The sequence below is a fragment of the Symphalangus syndactylus genome, chromosome 7 (assembly GCF_028878055.3).
Source record: "Symphalangus syndactylus isolate Jambi chromosome 7, NHGRI_mSymSyn1-v2.1_pri, whole genome shotgun sequence".
In the NCBI taxonomy this organism is placed as follows: domain Eukaryota; kingdom Metazoa; phylum Chordata; class Mammalia; order Primates; family Hylobatidae; genus Symphalangus; species Symphalangus syndactylus.
In genome coordinates this window covers 80,074,965-80,092,426 of record NC_072429.2, presented here as the reverse complement: position 1 = coordinate 80,092,426, position 17,462 = coordinate 80,074,965, and the positions used below count along the sequence as shown (strand labels likewise).

General features: G+C 40.2%; 1 protein-coding gene across 6 annotated transcripts in view; it reads left to right on the top strand.

Moving 5' to 3' along the window:
- Window positions 1-3,965: 3,965 nt before the first annotated feature.
- Window positions 3,966-17,462, top strand: part of LOC129486550 (inositol monophosphatase 1) — a 28,382-nt gene continuing 14,885 nt past the window's right edge. Inside the window, exons 1-7 of one of the 6 annotated variants that reach the window (XM_055286618.2) lie at window positions 3,966-4,040; window positions 4,328-4,528; window positions 8,425-8,511; window positions 9,795-9,928; window positions 11,339-11,443; window positions 14,276-14,321; window positions 16,600-16,708. In XM_055286618.2, coding sequence (XP_055142593.1) covers window positions 4,376-4,528; window positions 8,425-8,511; window positions 9,795-9,928; window positions 11,339-11,443; window positions 14,276-14,321; window positions 16,600-16,708 — 634 coding nt within the window. In that variant the 5' untranslated portion in view covers window positions 3,966-4,040; window positions 4,328-4,375. Of the gene's footprint in view, window positions 4,041-4,101; window positions 4,529-6,437; window positions 6,565-8,424; window positions 8,512-9,794; window positions 9,929-11,338; window positions 11,444-14,275; window positions 14,322-16,599; window positions 16,709-17,462 lie in introns of those variants that run through there. The other 5 variants (XM_063643356.1, XM_063643355.1, XM_055286620.2 and 2 more) reach the window with 5 other exon arrangements.

Here is a 17,462-nt window from a genome sequence, read left to right as displayed (position 1 = left end):
AGAACTCTCTTGTGTACACTCAGCTGTCTGGGGAGGTGTCAGGGGCATTGGATCTCACCTCTCTTTCATTCTGAGGTTCAGCGTAATTACAACCTCTCATAAGATGGGAGTCAGCTGACAGGAAAGGATACCAAAGGCCTCCAAGAGGGAACTCCCCTTAGGAAAGGTTGGAAGAGTGAGGAGCTGGACATCATGCCAGGAAGCAGAGTTTGTGCTGCTGTCCTCTGCCCCCCACAACCACCTGGGCACAGCAGATATTCTTAGGTTTGGAAACAATGGCTGCATATGGGACTGTAGTTTTAAAAATTGCCCCTTTGGGAACTCAAGGGCCATGCGTCCTGTACTGAGGTCTCTACAGGCATGTGAACTACCTTCACAGCATCAGAGAAAAGATCCTTTGGATTTGTGAGACCAGTTTCCAGCCCCGCTATAATCGAGCCTGAACACTAAGATTTCCCTGTGCACCGGCAGATTTTCACTTCACTTTCAGTAAGGCATTTGGAAGCAGAATGGCCTCTTTGGACTGAAAAATACTGAGTTACCTGAGAACCAATGTGAAGTAGCCGTTGAGGTGAGGCCTCTTGGAAAAACTGGACTTCCTGCTCACCTGACATAGGAAGCTTGAAAGGTTTTCATTTGAAGGGATAAGATATTTGATATTTAGTTTATTTTACTTCAAATTATTTATGCTGATTTTAGCAGTTTTTTCAAGTCACTGAAACCATATTCATTTACATAAACTTAGATGACTAATGACTTTTCTGTCAAAACTTGGGAAATATTAGTTGGTTACGAATGAGCACTTGTCAGCATGCGGTTGGCAATATTTTTATTTTAAGAAGATTGGCAATGAAGAACCGAAAAACTAGCCTTGGAAGCCTTTTTTTTTTTTTTTTTTTTTTTTAAGAAAATAAAGTATCATTTGATAGGCATCCAGACCAGATACCTAAGGCATCACTCTTTTTGGATTAAAGACGTTTATTGGTCCTTGTGAGTTGCGAGAACTGAGTCCAGTCCAAAGCACTCATCTCTAAGACATTTCATTTGAAACATATTGGTGACATTTTGTCTTTTGATTAAACAAAGAGAAACAGTAACTTCCTAAGCAAAGAGCCAAATAACTAACTTACTTTCTTGGTCCAGTTGTAGATAGGACATCTTATATCTGTGCAATGCTTTTTGCACTATGATGATATATGTACCATGATGTCACTCTTTCTTTCTTTTTTGAGATGGAGTTTCACTTTTGTTACCCAGGCTGGAGTGCAATGGCCCTATCTCAGCTCACTTCAACCTCCACCTCCTGGGTTCAAGCGATTCTCCTGCCTCAGCCTCCCGCGTAGCTGGGATTATAGGCGCCCACCACCATGCTTGGCTAATTTTTGTATTTTTAGTAGAGACAGAGTTTCACCATGTTGACCAGGCTGGTCTTGAACTTCTGACCTCAGGTAATCTGCCTGCCTCGGCCTCCCAAAGTGATGGGATTACAGGCGTGAGCCACTGCACCTGGCCAACTCTTTCAAGAAGAAGAAACATTTTAAGACCATAACTAGTCCTTGTACCTCATATAATGTGATCTCATTGTGCCATATATTCTCAGTGTGTAAACTTTTGTAGGGCCAAAGAAAAAACTTCCCTTTTGTCCTCTGAAGGTTTGGTGAAAATCAACTGACAAAAGGCAGATAAATAGAAGAAAAGGATTTTATTTGATCATAGTTTTATGTGACTTGGGAGCCTTCAGAATGAAGACCCAAAGGTATAAGGGGACAGTCCATTTTATGCTTAGTTTCAACAATGTATGGATAGCTGTGTAGAATATGGTTGGACAAGGAGGGTATAACCTAATGCTATTAGACTGGGGAAATCCAGTAAGACCTGTCTGCTTAGATTCTTCTTGGCCTCTCTCCATAGGACCCTCTTTGGAATGGGGGGGTTTTGACATAAACTCAGACAGGGTGAGTCATATAATTTCTTTGTGGTCAGATTTTACATAGAAACACAGGGAGAATTCTCTCTCTATATATATTTTGAGACAGAGTCTGCCTCTGTCACCCAGGCTGGAGTGCAGTGGCGCGATCTCGGCTCACTGCAAGCTCCACCTCCCGGGTTCATGCCATTCTCCTGCCTCAGCCTCCCGAGTAGCTGGGACTACAGGTGCCTGCCACCACGCCCGGCTAATTTTTTTGTGTTTTTAATAGAGATGGGGTTTCACTGTGATAGCCAGGATGGTCTCGATCTCCTGACCTCGTAGTCTGCCTGCCTTGGCCTCCCAAAGTGCTGGGATTACAGGCGTGAGCCACCTTGCCCGGCCTAGAGTAGAATTTTTATGTTTTATGGATGGCTTTATAAAAAAAGGGGTCCTGATTTCTGGGACCTGATTTGCGAAAGAGGAATTCTAGTTTCTATGACTAGTCTGGGGAAGCATGTGGGACCAGAGACAGGAGAGCAAAAGGAGTCAGAGGAAAATTTTTGCTTCTAAGCCTTCTTCTGAGGCCTTCATTGTGGGGTATCATTTTCTGAACCCCAAAACTTTGAACTCAGTGTGTTTCACTCTCTGCTCTTGCTGTGTGGCCTGAGGACAAATCACTTAACTACTCTGAGACTCAGTTTCCTCATCTGTCTGACAAAGCTAATCATACCTTTTTCAAGAAACTGTTAAAACTTTAAGGAAAATAATGCATATAAAAACACAATTCGGGCCGGGCGCGGTGGCTCACGCTTGTAATCCCAGCACTTTGGGAGGCCGAGGTGGGCGGATCACGAGGTCAGGAGATCGAGACCACGGTGAAACCCCGTCTCTACTAAAAAAAATACAAAAAATTAGCCGGGCGTGGTGGCGGGCGCCTGTAGTCCCAGCTACTTGGAGAGGCTGAGGCAGGAGAATGGCGTGAGCCCAGGAGGCGGAGCTTGCAGTGAGCCGAGATCGCGCCACTGCACTCCAGCCTGGGTGACAGAGCGAGACTCCGTCTCAAAAAAAAAAAAAAAACATCAGCCGGGCGTGGTGGCGGGCGCCTGTAGTCCCAGCTACTCTGGAGGCTGAGGCAGGAGAATGGCGTGAACCCGGGAGGCGGAGCTTGCAGTGAGCCGAGATTGCGCCACTGCACTCCAGCCTGGGCGACAGAGCGAGACTCCGTCTCAAAAAACAAAACAAAACAAAACAACAAAAAAACCCCACACAATTCGGCCAGGAGTGGTGGCTCACGCCTGTAATCTTTGGGAGGCCGAGGTAGGCGGATCACTTGAGTCCAGGAGTTTGAGACCAGCCTGAGCAACATGGTGAAACCCCGTCTCTACAAGATACAAAAATTAGCCGGGCGTTGTGGCAGGCGTCTGTAATCCCAGCTACTCAGGAGGCTGAGGCATAAGAATCGCTTGAATCCGCGAGGCAGACGTCGCAGTGAGCCAAGATCGCGCCATTGCACTCCAACCCCGGGCGACAAAAGTGAAATTCCGTCTCAAAAAAACAAAAAAAACCCCACACAATTGCTTGAAGCATTGTAAGTCCTCAATAAATAGTATGTAAGTAAATTATCAAGAATTGGGCAGTTGGTTCTGGTTATCAGTTTATTTTTTTTAATCTAGTATAGGTTTACCAGCTTTAGGTTAGCACCTAAAAGCTGCACAATCGGAATCATATCTGCAATCTGGGTTTTGTCAAAATAGTACTTTAGAATAAATGGGAGAAAGAAGAAAGAAAGCTAAATGGGAAACCGTGAATGAATGGAGGACGAAAGAAGAAAAAGGCAAAATAGAGAAGTAATTTTTTAAAATTGAGAGATGAAAAGACAAGCAGGAGAAAAGAACCAGAAGCGAGAAGGAAGAGGCAGTATCCGATGCTCCAGCGCGGGTCAGGACCCCGCCCGGCCTGGCAGAGGCTCGCACGGCGCAGCTCAGGGCTGGGCCCAGCAAAGCAACCACGCCCCCTCAGGAACGGAGTTTTTAAGGGCGGAACTTCCTGTTGCGAGTAGCCCCTCTACCTCCGGAAGAGACGAGCGCGGTAACACGATTCACAGAGCTAGGCGGACGTCCTCTGACTCAAGGTGAGACCGTTATTTTCCTCATCGCACCCTCCGGGTTCAGCGGGCGCTGTGGGTTTCCAGGGCGGCCCCTTCCCTCCGCATGGGCGGGGGCGAGCGCGGTGCGCCGTCGGCGCCTAGGGCGGAGGCCGCCTCTGGGTGACCCCTGCCTGCCGGGTTATCCGGAGCTGCCCTGGGCGACCAGGAACAGTTCCGGCATTGGAGTAGCAGTTCGCCACGCGACCTCACTTAACCTCTGTGGCGGCTTCTGTAGAATAATTGCCCCTTTTCATGTCCCCAACTCCGAAAAGCTCCGAGAAACTTGATGCATCCCCAGGCCCAGGTAGTCACTCTAAGTGATGGGGCAGCGCCCAGGTCCTGTGCTGTCCGCAGTCGCGGTGCTGGGACAGGTGGCAAAAAGGAAGGTGGCCTGGCTCCTACTCTGGAAGGCTGTGACCAGGACAGAAACAGCAGGAAACAGTTCAGGTGTTTATGGCTTTGGGAAAATGAAAGTGAGTAAACTACAGACCCTGCCCATCAATAAATGTACTGTGATTTTTATATATGTAACTATTCATATATATAACTGTATATAAAAATATATATAAAATGTACTTATATACTTTATGTATAGTACATAAATATACTTATGTATAGTATATATACTTATATATAGTACATAAATATACTTATGTATAGTATGTATACTTATATATAGTACATGAATATACTTATGTATAGTATGTATACTTATATATAGTAAATGAATATACTTATGTATAGTATGTATACTTATATATAGTACATGAATATACTTATGTATAGTATGTATGCTTATATATAGTACATGAATATACTTATGTATAGTATGTATGCTTATATATAGTATATGAATATACTTATGTATAGTATGTATGCTTATATATAGTATATGAATATACTTATGTATAGTATGTATGCTTATATATAGTATATAAATATACTTATGTATAGTATGTATACTTATATATAGTATATAAATATACTCATGTAGTATGTATACTTAGTATATAAATATACTCGTGTATAGTATGTATACTTAGTATATAAATATACTCGTGTATAGTATGTATACTTAGTATATAAATATACTCGTGTATAGTATGTATACTTAGTATATAAATATACTCGTGTATAGTATGTATACTTAGTATATAAATATACTCGTGTATAGTATGTATACTTAGTATATAAATATACTCGTGTATAGTATGTATACTTAGTATATAAATATACTCGTGTATAGTATGTATACTTAGTATATAAATATACTCGTGTATAGTATGTATACTTAGTATATAAATATACTCGTGTATAGTATGTGTACTTAGTATATAAATATACTCGTGTATAGTATGTGTACTTAGTATATAAATATACTCGTGTATAGTATGTGTACTTAGTATATAAATATACTCGTGTATAGTATGTGTACTTAGTATATAAATATACTCATGGATAGTATGTGTACTTAGTATATAAATATACTCATGGATAGTATGTGTACTTAGTATATAAATATACTCATGTATAGTATGTATACTTATATATAGTATATAAATATACTTATGTATAGTATGTATACTTATATATAGTATATAAATATACTTATGTATAGTATGTATACTTATATAGTGTATAAATATGTATAGTATATATACTTATAGTGTATAAATATGTATAGTATATATACTTATGTATAGTATATAAATGTACTTATGTATAGTATATATACTATATATAGTATATAAATGTACTTATGTATAGTATATATACGTATATATAAATATATAGTATATAAAGTATATTTACTATATTGTGTGTGTGTGTGTGTGTGTGTGTGTGTGTATGGTTTGCATCCACTATTCCTGGCTCATAACTCCCATAGCCCTTGACAGGAATCTTGGCCCACCTTTCTGTCTTAGAACTAACCATGAAGAAATTCTCTGACTTACCTTGTCTGATTGTAGATCGTAAGACCTGCATTTCACAAGGGGTCTTCTCCTATATATAGGAGAAAGGAATGCTGGACAGAGAGGCCAAGATGAATCTGAACAGACAGTCCTTGCCGGGTTTCCACAGTCAGTCTGTTCCATTTGGATCATACTGATTTTGTGGGATCACATTTCTACACAGTTGTCAATCATGCCTATCCAGTGATGTCCAGACTCAGGACCTCAGTTGCTGTCTACTCAAGTAACTTACATGTTTCTACATGCAGGCCATACCTCTCCTGTGAGCTCAGGATCCATGATTCAGCTGCATAACTGACATCTTTTGATTTTACAGAGGCCTCTCATCTTCCGCTAATTAAACTCCTGATCTCTCAAACTCCTACCTATATCCCAGACTTGACTCTTTTTTTGTTACTCCCTGTTTCAGTAGACTGTGACCATTATCCATACAGTTGCCAGAGTGGGAAGTCTGGACATCCAGATTCAGAGGAAATCTGAACTCTTCCTGTCCCTGGTACTCTGTAGCCAATCTGTTACTGATTCCTTCAAAACAGGTATCTCTGACTCTCTTAACTTCTCTATTAGCAAAACTTCCCTCCCAGGTTTCAGCCAATCATCAGGTATCCTCCCACTACTGCATCCTGAAGGTGAATCTGCTGACCCTCTACCCACACCCACTTTCTACCCTTCTGTTCAGTAGCCACAATGAGGTGATTCCTGAAGCCTCTTCCATCAATGTCTTATCCCTAAGGCCCCCCTGTAGGGGATGATCCCCACTACCTCCCCGGCTTTATCTCTCCTGTTTCCCTTAATCTGAGCTGTCACACTTAGGCTGTTCAGGTAGTCTTCATGTACCAGGCATCCTGCAGTTGAGTGAGTTCATGCCTGTTCACTTGTTCTTCTCATCTTGGTTTAATCTTGTCTTCAGGGAAACCTGATCTGATGCCTAAGTCCAGGTGAAAGCTCCCCTGTTAGATGTTTCTCATTGCACTTCTCCTCCTCAACTTTTATTATTCCAGTTGCTATTTTGCATGTAGTCTTTAGTTTTTGATTGATGTTGAGTCCCCTCCTAGAAAGTGTGAACAGGACCTGATTTTTCTCCCCATGGTGCAGTGTATAGCATATAGTAGATATTCAGTAAACATCTATTGAAGGGTGAAGGACATAGTGACTTCTGGGTGGAGAATCCCTAGAAGTAGCTTTTGAAATGGGTCCTGAAGAATTTGTAGAGTTACATTAGTGTTGTTAGAAGGCGGGGGTGTGAGTGGCTTGAGCTGTTTCTGGCAGGAAAGCAGGTACAGCTTGAGAACATCTAGTTCCGTTAAGACTAGTGGAGCAGAATGGGAGTAAGAGTGAAAAAAAAAGTTTGGAAACAATTCTTGAAGAGCTTGAAGGAGTTGCTTATATGACTCACAGAGTGGCTTCCTTTAAAACAAAATTTTAAAAAATGCTTTTATCAGGAAGAAAAAGCATCAGGCAGAAATTCACCATGTGGGTCTTTTGCCCTCCTTTCCACTCCTGTCCTCTTTCCTATACTGTGGACCCCAAGATAGGAGTTTCTGAATAGTCTTCAAGATGTAACTCTTTGTCTATTATTTTCTGTTGGAAAGGAGACAAAATTAGGGTTGTTTTATAAATGGTGCCACAGTTTTTAGTCTGACAGCTTAAAAAGCTTTACTGTGCTAGGTACAGACTTCAGAGTGTGATCAAGCCAGTGGTGAGTTATTTTAGTCTTCAGAAGTCAGTGGAAAGCTGGACAGTTTGGAACACAAATATATGTTGGTTTTTTTTTTCCCTCTCTGAAACTCAGGGAAATAAATTTGCTTTTTTCTTACTTTTTTTGGTCCTGGAGTTTTCTTTTCTCAGAATGTTATAATAGAAAGAACAATGGACTTTAAAATCAGAATTGAATTCGAGTTCTGTGTCATTTGTCTGTAATTTTGGGCAAATTATTTCTCATCTCTGAACCTTAAGTTCTTCATCTTTGCACATAATTTTTTCAAGTACCTTTTGCTGCTTCCCTTCAAGCTTCTTTTATTTCAGTATTCCCAGTGTTCTTTCTCTTGTTTTCACTGTATTCTCCTCCAAAATATTATCCTAACTTTTAAAGTATTTCTTGTGTTGTTTCTTATCTATTCTCCAAACCAATGTTTTGGTTTTTTTAAAAAATGTAATATGGTACAGACACACTGGGAAGCAATTTCATAGAATAGTCTTTATGGAAATAATTTGATATAGAAATTAGGTAATTTAGGTGAGAAATGTTTTTTACTGGGTATAGGCATAAATCTTGGGAAAAACTCTAGGGCATGGGGTGAATCCTGAAATGACAGTCTGTTTCTAATTAAGACGTTTTTGTGAACTAACTATTCTATAATTAAGACTTCTAAGACAGTTGTAACTACTTTGTACAGATATTTGTCAAATATTTTCAGAAGATGGCTGATCCTTGGCAGGAATGCATGGATTATGCAGTAACTCTAGCAAGACAAGCTGGAGAGGTATGAGCAAAGATTTTGTCAATTATAATGTGATTGGTGGGTACACTGTGTTGTTGCCTTGTTTTGTTTGTTTCGTTTTGGTTTCTTTTTTTGAAACGGTCTTGCTTGTCACCCAAGCTGGAATGTAGTGGCAGGATCATGGCTCACTCCAGCCTCAACTTCCCAGGCCTGGGCTCAAGCAATCCTCCCACTTCAGCCTCCTGAGTAGCTGGGACTACAGCAGGCATGAGCCACCATGTCCAGCTACTTTTCATTTTTTAAATTTTTTTGTGGAGATGAGGGTCTCGCTATGTTGTGCAGGCTGGTCTTGAATTCCTGGATCACCTTGGCTTCCCAAAGTGCTGGGATTACATGCGTGAACCACCACACCCAGCTGACCTTGTTAAATAAAATATACACTTTGATCAATCTACATTTATTTTCATTTTACTGAATACTTTAGAGTGTATACCCTAATTTTATACGATCAAATTTTCTGTGATGACAGTTGTGAATCTTTTGACCCAGCCATCCCATTACTGGGTATATACCCAAAGGACTATAAATCATGCTGCTATAAAGACACATGCACACGTATGTTTATTGCGGCACTATTCACAATAGCAAAGAATTGGAACCAACCCAAATGTCCAACAACGATAGACTGGATTAAGAAAATGTGGCACATATACACCATGGAATACTATGCAGCCATAAAAAATGATGAGTTCATGTCCTTTGTAGGGACATGGATGAAACTGGAAAACATCATTCTCAGTAAACTATCGCAAGGACAAAAAACCAAACACCACATGTTCTCACTCATAGGTGGGAATTGAACAATGAGAACTCATGGACACAGGAAGGGGAACATCACACTCCGGGGACTGTTGTGGGGTGGGGGGAGGGGGAGGGACAGCATTAGGAGATATACCTAATGCTAAATGACGAGTTAATGGGTGCAGCAAAACAACATGGCACATGGATACATATGTAACAAACCTGCACATTGTGCACATGTACCCTAAAACCTAAAGTATAATAATAAAAAAAAGAAAAAAAAAAGAAAAATAACCCATAATAAAAAAAATAAAATAAAATAAGATGTAAGATTATATAATTTTTGTTTTTAGAAAGATGTAACTATTAAAGGCTTATTTTATAGATATATTTGTAAGACATTTTTAAGAATGTATTTAAATAATATTATTTAAGACAGATTGAATGTCTTAAAACATTTATGTATTTTATCTTTTTGTTTAAAATTATGCCTTTTCTATTTGCTTGCCGAAACCTCTTTTTAGGTAGTTTGTGAAGCTATAAAAAATGAAATGAATGTTATGCTGAAAAGTTCTGCAGTTGATTTGGTAACTGCTACGGACCAAAAAGTTGAAAAAATGCTTATCTCTTCCATAAAGGAAAAGTATCCATCTCACAGGTATTTTTATTTACTCTGTACAAGAAATGTTTATTATCTCACCATTTCTTGGGGTTCTGCATATGAGAGTAGCTTGACTACATGGTTCTTGCTAAGGTCTTCCATGAAGTTACAGTCAAAGTGTTGGTCAAGGCTGCAGTCAACTGAAGCTTGGACTGGAACTGAAGGATCCATTCACTCATGTGATTGTTGGCAGATGTCAGTTCCTAGGGGAGTTGTCTGCTGCTAGCTTCTCTCAGTTCCTTACCATGTAGCCTCTTCACAGAGTAGCTCACGACATGGAAGCTGACATCTCCTAGTGCGGAGCAGGTGGCACAGGAAGGGAGAAACAGAGTGAACCAGATGCAAATTAGAGGGGCATTTTGTGAACTAGTCTCCAAAGTTTTGTATACTGTCACTTATGCTTTATTGGTTAGAAACAAGTATCTGTGCATAGCTCACACTCAAGGAAGGGATATTAGGCTCCACCTCTTGAAGGGTGGGGAGTATTAGGGAGTGACCTTTTTTTTTTTTTTTTTAGATGGAGACACGCTCTGTCAGGCAGGCTGGAGTGCAGTGGCGTGATCTTGCCTCACTGCAACCTCTGCCTCCCAGGTTCAAGTGATTCTCCTGCCTCAGCCTCCTGAGTAGCTGGGATTACAGGCGCGTGCCACCACGCCTGGCTTATTTTTGTATTTTTAATAGAGACAGGGTTTCACCATGTTGGTCAGGCTGGTCTTGAACTCCTGACCTCATGGTCTGCCCGCCTCGGCCTCCCAAAGTGTTGGGATTACAGACCTGAGCCACCACACCGGGCCCCTATTTTTAAAATCATTATATTTCCTTAATGATTTCTCATCTGCCGCAAATGTGTGTGTGCACGCACCTTACCCTAGTATAACATCTTAGAATTTGAATTTTGAAATTTTTCACATCACTTTGTTCTGGGGGAAATAAATTAAAGCTTCCTTACATTTATCAGTCTTTATCTGAAGGAAGAAGAAGCAACAATAGAAAAGTGTAGGTTACAGACTTTTGCTATTTTTTTTTTTTCCCTGAGACGGAGTCTCTCAGTTACCCAGGCTGGAGTGCAGTGGCGCAATCTTGGCTCACTGCAACCTCCGCCTCCCAGGCTAAAGCCGTTCTCCTGCCTCAGCCTTCCAAGTTGCTGGGATTACAGGTGCCTGCCACCATGCCCGGCTAATTTTTGTATTTTTAATAGAGATAGGGTTTCACCACATTGGCCAGGCTGGTCTTGAACTCCTGACTCAGGTGATCCGCCCTCCCCGGCCTCCCAAATTGCTGGGATTACAGGCATGAACCTCCACACCCTGCTTTGTTTTATAGTACTCTGTGTAGCTAAGGAAATGTTCTGATTTGGAATTGTTGAAATCAATGTAAAGATTAAAAGTTTGTCCTACTTGCTTTTAGTTTCATTGGTGAGGAATCTGTGGCAGCTGGGGAAAAAAGTATCTTAACCGACAACCCTACATGGATCATTGACCCTGTTGATGGAACAACTAACTTTGTACATAGGTATATTTTAAAATTTCTAGTATAATTACTCTTTGCATATTAACTGGATTGACCTATAGATACTCTGTTTAGGAACATGTACACTTTAGAAAATTGTATATTTTGTTTATGCTTCTTTATTCTAATAAAGTATATATAAAATATAATAGTGGAGCAAAATGTATTATGCAGACTTATTGGATATGGAGGAGGTAAAGAAATATTAATGTGATCTTGTCCTGTGGTGCCAAGCGCCCTGTTCACCATTCTTTTTCCCACTGTTGGCGCTATCTAAAAAGGGAAGCAAACAACAGTGCTGCTTTGAGAGTGGGAAGGGCACTTTGCACTGCATGCCATTTTCTATTCTTTGAGTGGCACATACCATAGATCTATATGGATCTACTAATATGCATCTATTAGTAGTAACTATGTAAAAATATGTTTTTTTTTTTTTTTGAGACAGAGTTTCCCTCTTGTTGGCCAGGCTGGGATGCAGTGGCACAGTCTTGGCTCGCTGCAACCGCCACCTCCCGGGTTCAAGCGATTCTTCTGCCTCAGCCTCCCAAGTGGGTGGGATTACAGGCACCTGCCACCACGCTCGACTAATTTTTGTATTTTTAGTAGAGGCAGGGTTTCACCATGTTGGCCAGGCTGGTCTTGAACTCCTGACCTCAGGTGATCGCCTGCCTCAGCCTCCCAAAGTGCTGGGATTACAGGTGTGAACCACTGCACCTGGCCAAAGATATGTTTTCCAAAAATAAAAATAAATTAAAAAAATTATAAACTGTGTTGAAAAGATTGTATTTTAGTAAAACTAATGAAGTCACTCTTGGGGAGTGCTGTCAATATAGAATGAATTTAGTCCAGGAAGAAAAACAGGGTTAAAAAGTGCAGAGGAGGCCCCTCCCCTCAGCCCTTAGGGTGATGGGGATGGGGATGGGACTGGGGCTGGGGCTGGCAAAAAAAAAAATTGCATGGGTGTTAGGATCAATAGACTTGCATTCTGGTGCTTTTTTACTGGATTTTTCATCTTAGACAAGTTAGTTAACTTTTCTAGGCCACAATATTAAAAAACATTTATAAAAAGGCCATATTAATAGCACTTGCCTCATAGAATTGTAACTCAACTCTATGAGTAGTACATTCACATAAGAACTTAGTATAGTGCCGACACAGAGTAAGTATATGATATTACTAGAAGAAAGCCTGATGGAATTGCCCATGAGAGTTAAAATTAGTAGCCGCTTCCGGTGAGATTACATATAGATGTCATATTTGAGGTTCCCATGTAGTCGTACACATCTGTACTATATATACAATCCTTGAAATCTACAAAGCTAAGGTTTAGAATCTATATGTGATAGAATGTTACATCTTTTAAATGTGGAAAGATGCTAATATATTTTGACAGAAGAGAAGACTGTACAATACAGTGTATATAGTATCTTATTTTTGTTAAAATAAAAACTTTAAACATATTTAAAAGTTTTTATTTTCAACAGCTTTAGCTTCAATAGTTGAACGTTGATCTTGTCTATTTCCTTGATCTTAATTCCCTTGTGAGTCAGCAGTTACAGGCTGTGTTCAGACTGTCATGCAGCTATGGAAAAATTTTGGCTCAAAGTCTACTTTTCAGAGGCCAAGCCTAAAGTTTGCTGTTGGAGTAGAGACAAGTAACAGCCATTTATTTTGTCCAGTGCAGTATTTGTGTTTATCACGGTCTAGGACATAGGAAAAAAAAAATTGCAGGCCGGGCGCGGTGGTTCATGCCTGTAATCCCAGCACTTTGGGAGGCCAAGGTGGGTGGATCACCTGAGGACGGGAGTTCGAGACCAGCCTGACCAACATGGAGAAACCCCATCTCTACTAAAAATACAAAATTAGCCGGGTGTGGTGGCACATGCTTGTAATCCCAGCTACTTGGGAGGCTGAGGCAGGAGAATCACTTGAACCCGGGAGGTGGAGGTTGCAGTGAGCTGAGATCGTGCCATTGCACTCCAGCCTGGGCAACAAGAGCTAAACTTCATCTCCAAAAAGAAAAAATCACTAAAATATATGCTTTTTAACCAAAATCGATTTAAAAGTTTTTACAGTTTTTTAACCAAATTGATTTAAAAGTTTTTACATTTTGGCTTTTTTTTAAAGGGGGACAGTGTCTCTGTCACCCAGGCTGGCGTGCAGTGGCATGATTACGGCTCACTGCAGCCTTGACCTTCTGGGCTCAAGGGATCCTTCTGCCTCAGCCTACCAGGGAAGCTTGGACTATAGGCGTGCACCACCACACTCAGATAATTTTGTGATTTTTTTTTGTAGAAACAGGATCTTGCCATGTCGCCCAGCTAGGCTGGTCTCGAACTCCTGGGCTCAAGTGATCCTCCTGCTTTGGCCTCCTAAATTAGTGCTGGGAGGAGTGAGCCGCTGTGCATGGCCATGAAAAGATATTTTTACATAGCTACTATATTCATAGAATTTGACCTTCAAAAGATAGAAAACGCAATGCAAAATGCCCTTCACACTTCCATTTCTGGTTTCCCAGATCCATCTCTGGAGATGACCATTGTTACGAGTTTCTTGTGAATCTTTTCAGAGATGTTTCATGCCTATAGAAGCATCCTGTGTGAATGTGTGTGTGTTGGGGGGGAGGGTGTGTGTGTATAATACCTCCACTTTATCCTATTTACAAAGGGTTGTATACTATACAAACTGTTTTGCATCTTAGATTTTGTGGGGAGTGGAGATGAGACTTTTTATAGGAAAAATTTTAAGAACACTTATATTATGAAAAGATTAATTTTATTAACAAAAGTTCTATGTTGATTAATTTGTGTCTTGTCCTTTTTTTTTAAAAAAAAGATTTCCTTTTGTAGCTGTTTCAATTGGCTTTGCTGTAAATAAAAAGGTATGATTTTTTAAACGTATAGTTGATTATATGCCTTGCTCTCATTTTCTGAGAAAAAGTAAATGTGTTTTCATAATAAATTCAGGTTTGTCTGTATATTTGATTATATAACTGCATTATTTTGAATATAAGCTACAGGACTGTTAAAATTTTCATGATACATTTCCATTGAATAAAATTTAATGTATTCTGAGAAGCAGGAGTTGTAAGAAGAAAATATACACAAGTAACTGAAATACAACTCAGTATTTAGTAACCATTATATGTGTGATAGAGTCAGATGGGATAGAAGATGATATGTGATCTAAAATGCTTCGTGGAAGAGGTGAGATTTGAGCTGGGAATGCTTTAGTAGGTGTTAGTGAAGAAATACATTTAGAAACCAGCAAGTAGCAGGGGCCAAAGCATGATTGGAAAATACAGACTCTCTTTAGGAACCTACACATAGTTCAGGTTGTCTTATGTCTAAATACTTATATGTAAAGCCTAGCAGAATAAAACATAGCTATAGCATTTCCTTGCTGTTTGGCTGCTTAGTTGGTCAAACAGTAAAGGGTGGTTACTAACATTTTACCTACCTGTCTTTAAGGAACTTTTGATATGTAAGATCAACATGTATAAAAGCAGTTATAACATTTCTGAATATAAAACACATATTGGACAAATGAGAGCTTAGCCCCAGGGTTGTATTAATGAGAATGTCGAGAAGAAGCTACATGAGCATTCAGTATATAATCAGCTCTGGGCTGTGTGCTGGCCCTGCCACTGAACTCAACAGCTCAGCACAAAGTTAGATGTGTGAACAGGTAAAGATGATATGTGGTGGAACCATGAAAAAAAATACTATGGGAACACAGGATGTCACCAATTCTGCTGAGAGTGGGTTGGGAAAATCTTCGTAATAGCAGGGGTCTTAGAAGTTGGTCATGTGTTGGCCCTTAGAAAACTAGGGGTTTCCAGATTGGCGGGGGTGGCGGGGGGTGGTGGGAAGAGGAAAGTGTTTTAATCAGAACAGCTTGGAGAAATTGAAGACCACGATATGTGTGGGGAGTGGTGAGATGTTCATGGAGAGGGAAGCACTGCAAGTGGCCAGGACAGAGGTTAGTTTGGCCTTACTGTGAGGCACTGTGGCCAGTCAATGCAAGAAAATTCAGTTTGTGTTTCTAGGTAGTTGGGAACCAGTAGAGATTTTGAAGTGGAAAGTGACAGATAATTCTAGCAATGTAGAGATTATACTGGGGTGTGGGTGATTCTGAACTAAGTAGAGGCAGTGAGAATAGCCAAGGAAATGCCAAAATTGGAAAGTGTTTTTGAGAATAAATTTGAAGGAGATTTATAGGGAAGGAATGGGAGGTGATCAGGCAATGAGTGATTTTGTCTTTGAAATTCTGCAAGATTAGGTTTGGAACCGTAGGTTCTTCCCCGATTATGAGATTGATGAGAGCCCAAATGAATTTGTGGACTGTAAAAAACCAACCTGTGTGAATATGGAGAGCTAAAAGGGAAATGGAAGCAATGGAAGAAGGAAGAAAAAAGCCTGAGGTGCCTAGCTTTTCAGGGTGAGGCAGAAAAGAATATTCTAAAATCATAACTGAGACGAATTAGTAGGTGAGGTAGAACTAAAAGAATAATGCTGGGAGCATGGAGGTAGTGAATTAAGTATTGAATAAGTGTTGAGCCAGCAGACTCCAATTCTTCAGACAAGGCATTTGAGGCAACAAACAAAGTTTGTTGATATTCTCTTTGTGGGACTTTCAGAAGAATGAGTGATCAGGGCAGAAGCCACATTGTAATATATTAAGAGGAGAATAGGAGATGCAAAGTTACTCATTGGCAGTGAAGGGAAAAGGATAGAATAACATTTCAAAGGTTTTGTAAGGAGGAAGGAAACTTAATGAGAAGGTATAAGAAGAAAAATCCAAGAGACGAGGGAATCAGCTGATGGAGCAGTTTTTCAGAGAATGTATGTGAGGATAGGAGTCCTAACATCAGAGAAGCGTTCACTTAGAAAATAGGAAAGCCCTGTCTTCCGAGGCAGGAGGGAGAGAGGTAAGGTGGGTGTTCTTAGATCTGGACTTGGATGGGAGGAGAGTCAAGGATATCAGTTCTGGTGACCTCTTTCTCTTGATTAGTCTGGAAATTAACATTTTAAGTATCCCACAGTTTAGCCATTTCAGTCCGTTGTTACTAGTCAGTATACCAGATTGTCTTATTTTCTTAGAAAAAAGCGTATGAAACATACTTAGGTTTGGTAAAGGAAACTTGTTTTCCTCTGCAGATAGAATTTGGAGTTGTGTACAGTTGTGTGGAAGACAAGATGTATACTGCCAGAAAAGGAAAAGGTGCCTTTTGTAATGGTCAAAAACTACAAGTTTCACAACAAGAAGGTAGGTTTAATTCCAATTTTTGATGCTATTCATATTGTGTACTCAATATTTTATTGTTTTTTAATATTCACCTATGGAATTCTCCAACTGTTAACTGATTCATAAATTGTGTTTATTATCTCTTTATTCTTTTTGACTTCAGTTTTGAATGTGAAGTGGAAGTAGGGAAAGAAATGTAATTGAGCAAACACTTCAGGCTCAGCATTATATTTTGTGATAGAGATAGGAAGATGATGAAGACTGGGTTCCTATTGTGAATCCAAAATATCTGAGACAGGTCTCAATCAGTTTAGAAGTTTATTTTGCCGAAGTTAAGGATGCACTCGTGACACAGCCTCAGGAGGTCCTGACGACATGTGCCCAAAGTGGTTGGGGTACAGCTTGCTTTTATACATTTTAGGGAGTCATGAAACATCAATATGTGTAAGATGTACATAAAGGCAGGACAACTAGAAGTGGGGTAGGGGGCGGTGTTCAGGTTATAGGTAGATAAAAGACAAATGATTATATTCTTTTAAGTCCGTAATCAGCCTTTAAATGCACAATTGAGTCTGGCTCAGTGAATCTGCATTTTTACATAAACAATAGAGCAGATGAAGCAATCAGATATGAATTTGTCTCAGGTGAGCAGAGGGATGACCTTTCTCTCCCACACCTGTGAAGATAAGCTATGAGTCTACATTGCCAGGGCAAAATTCAGCTAGAATTTTAGGGTAAAGATCTTGAGGTCCACAAGGAATTTCCTTGTGGGCAA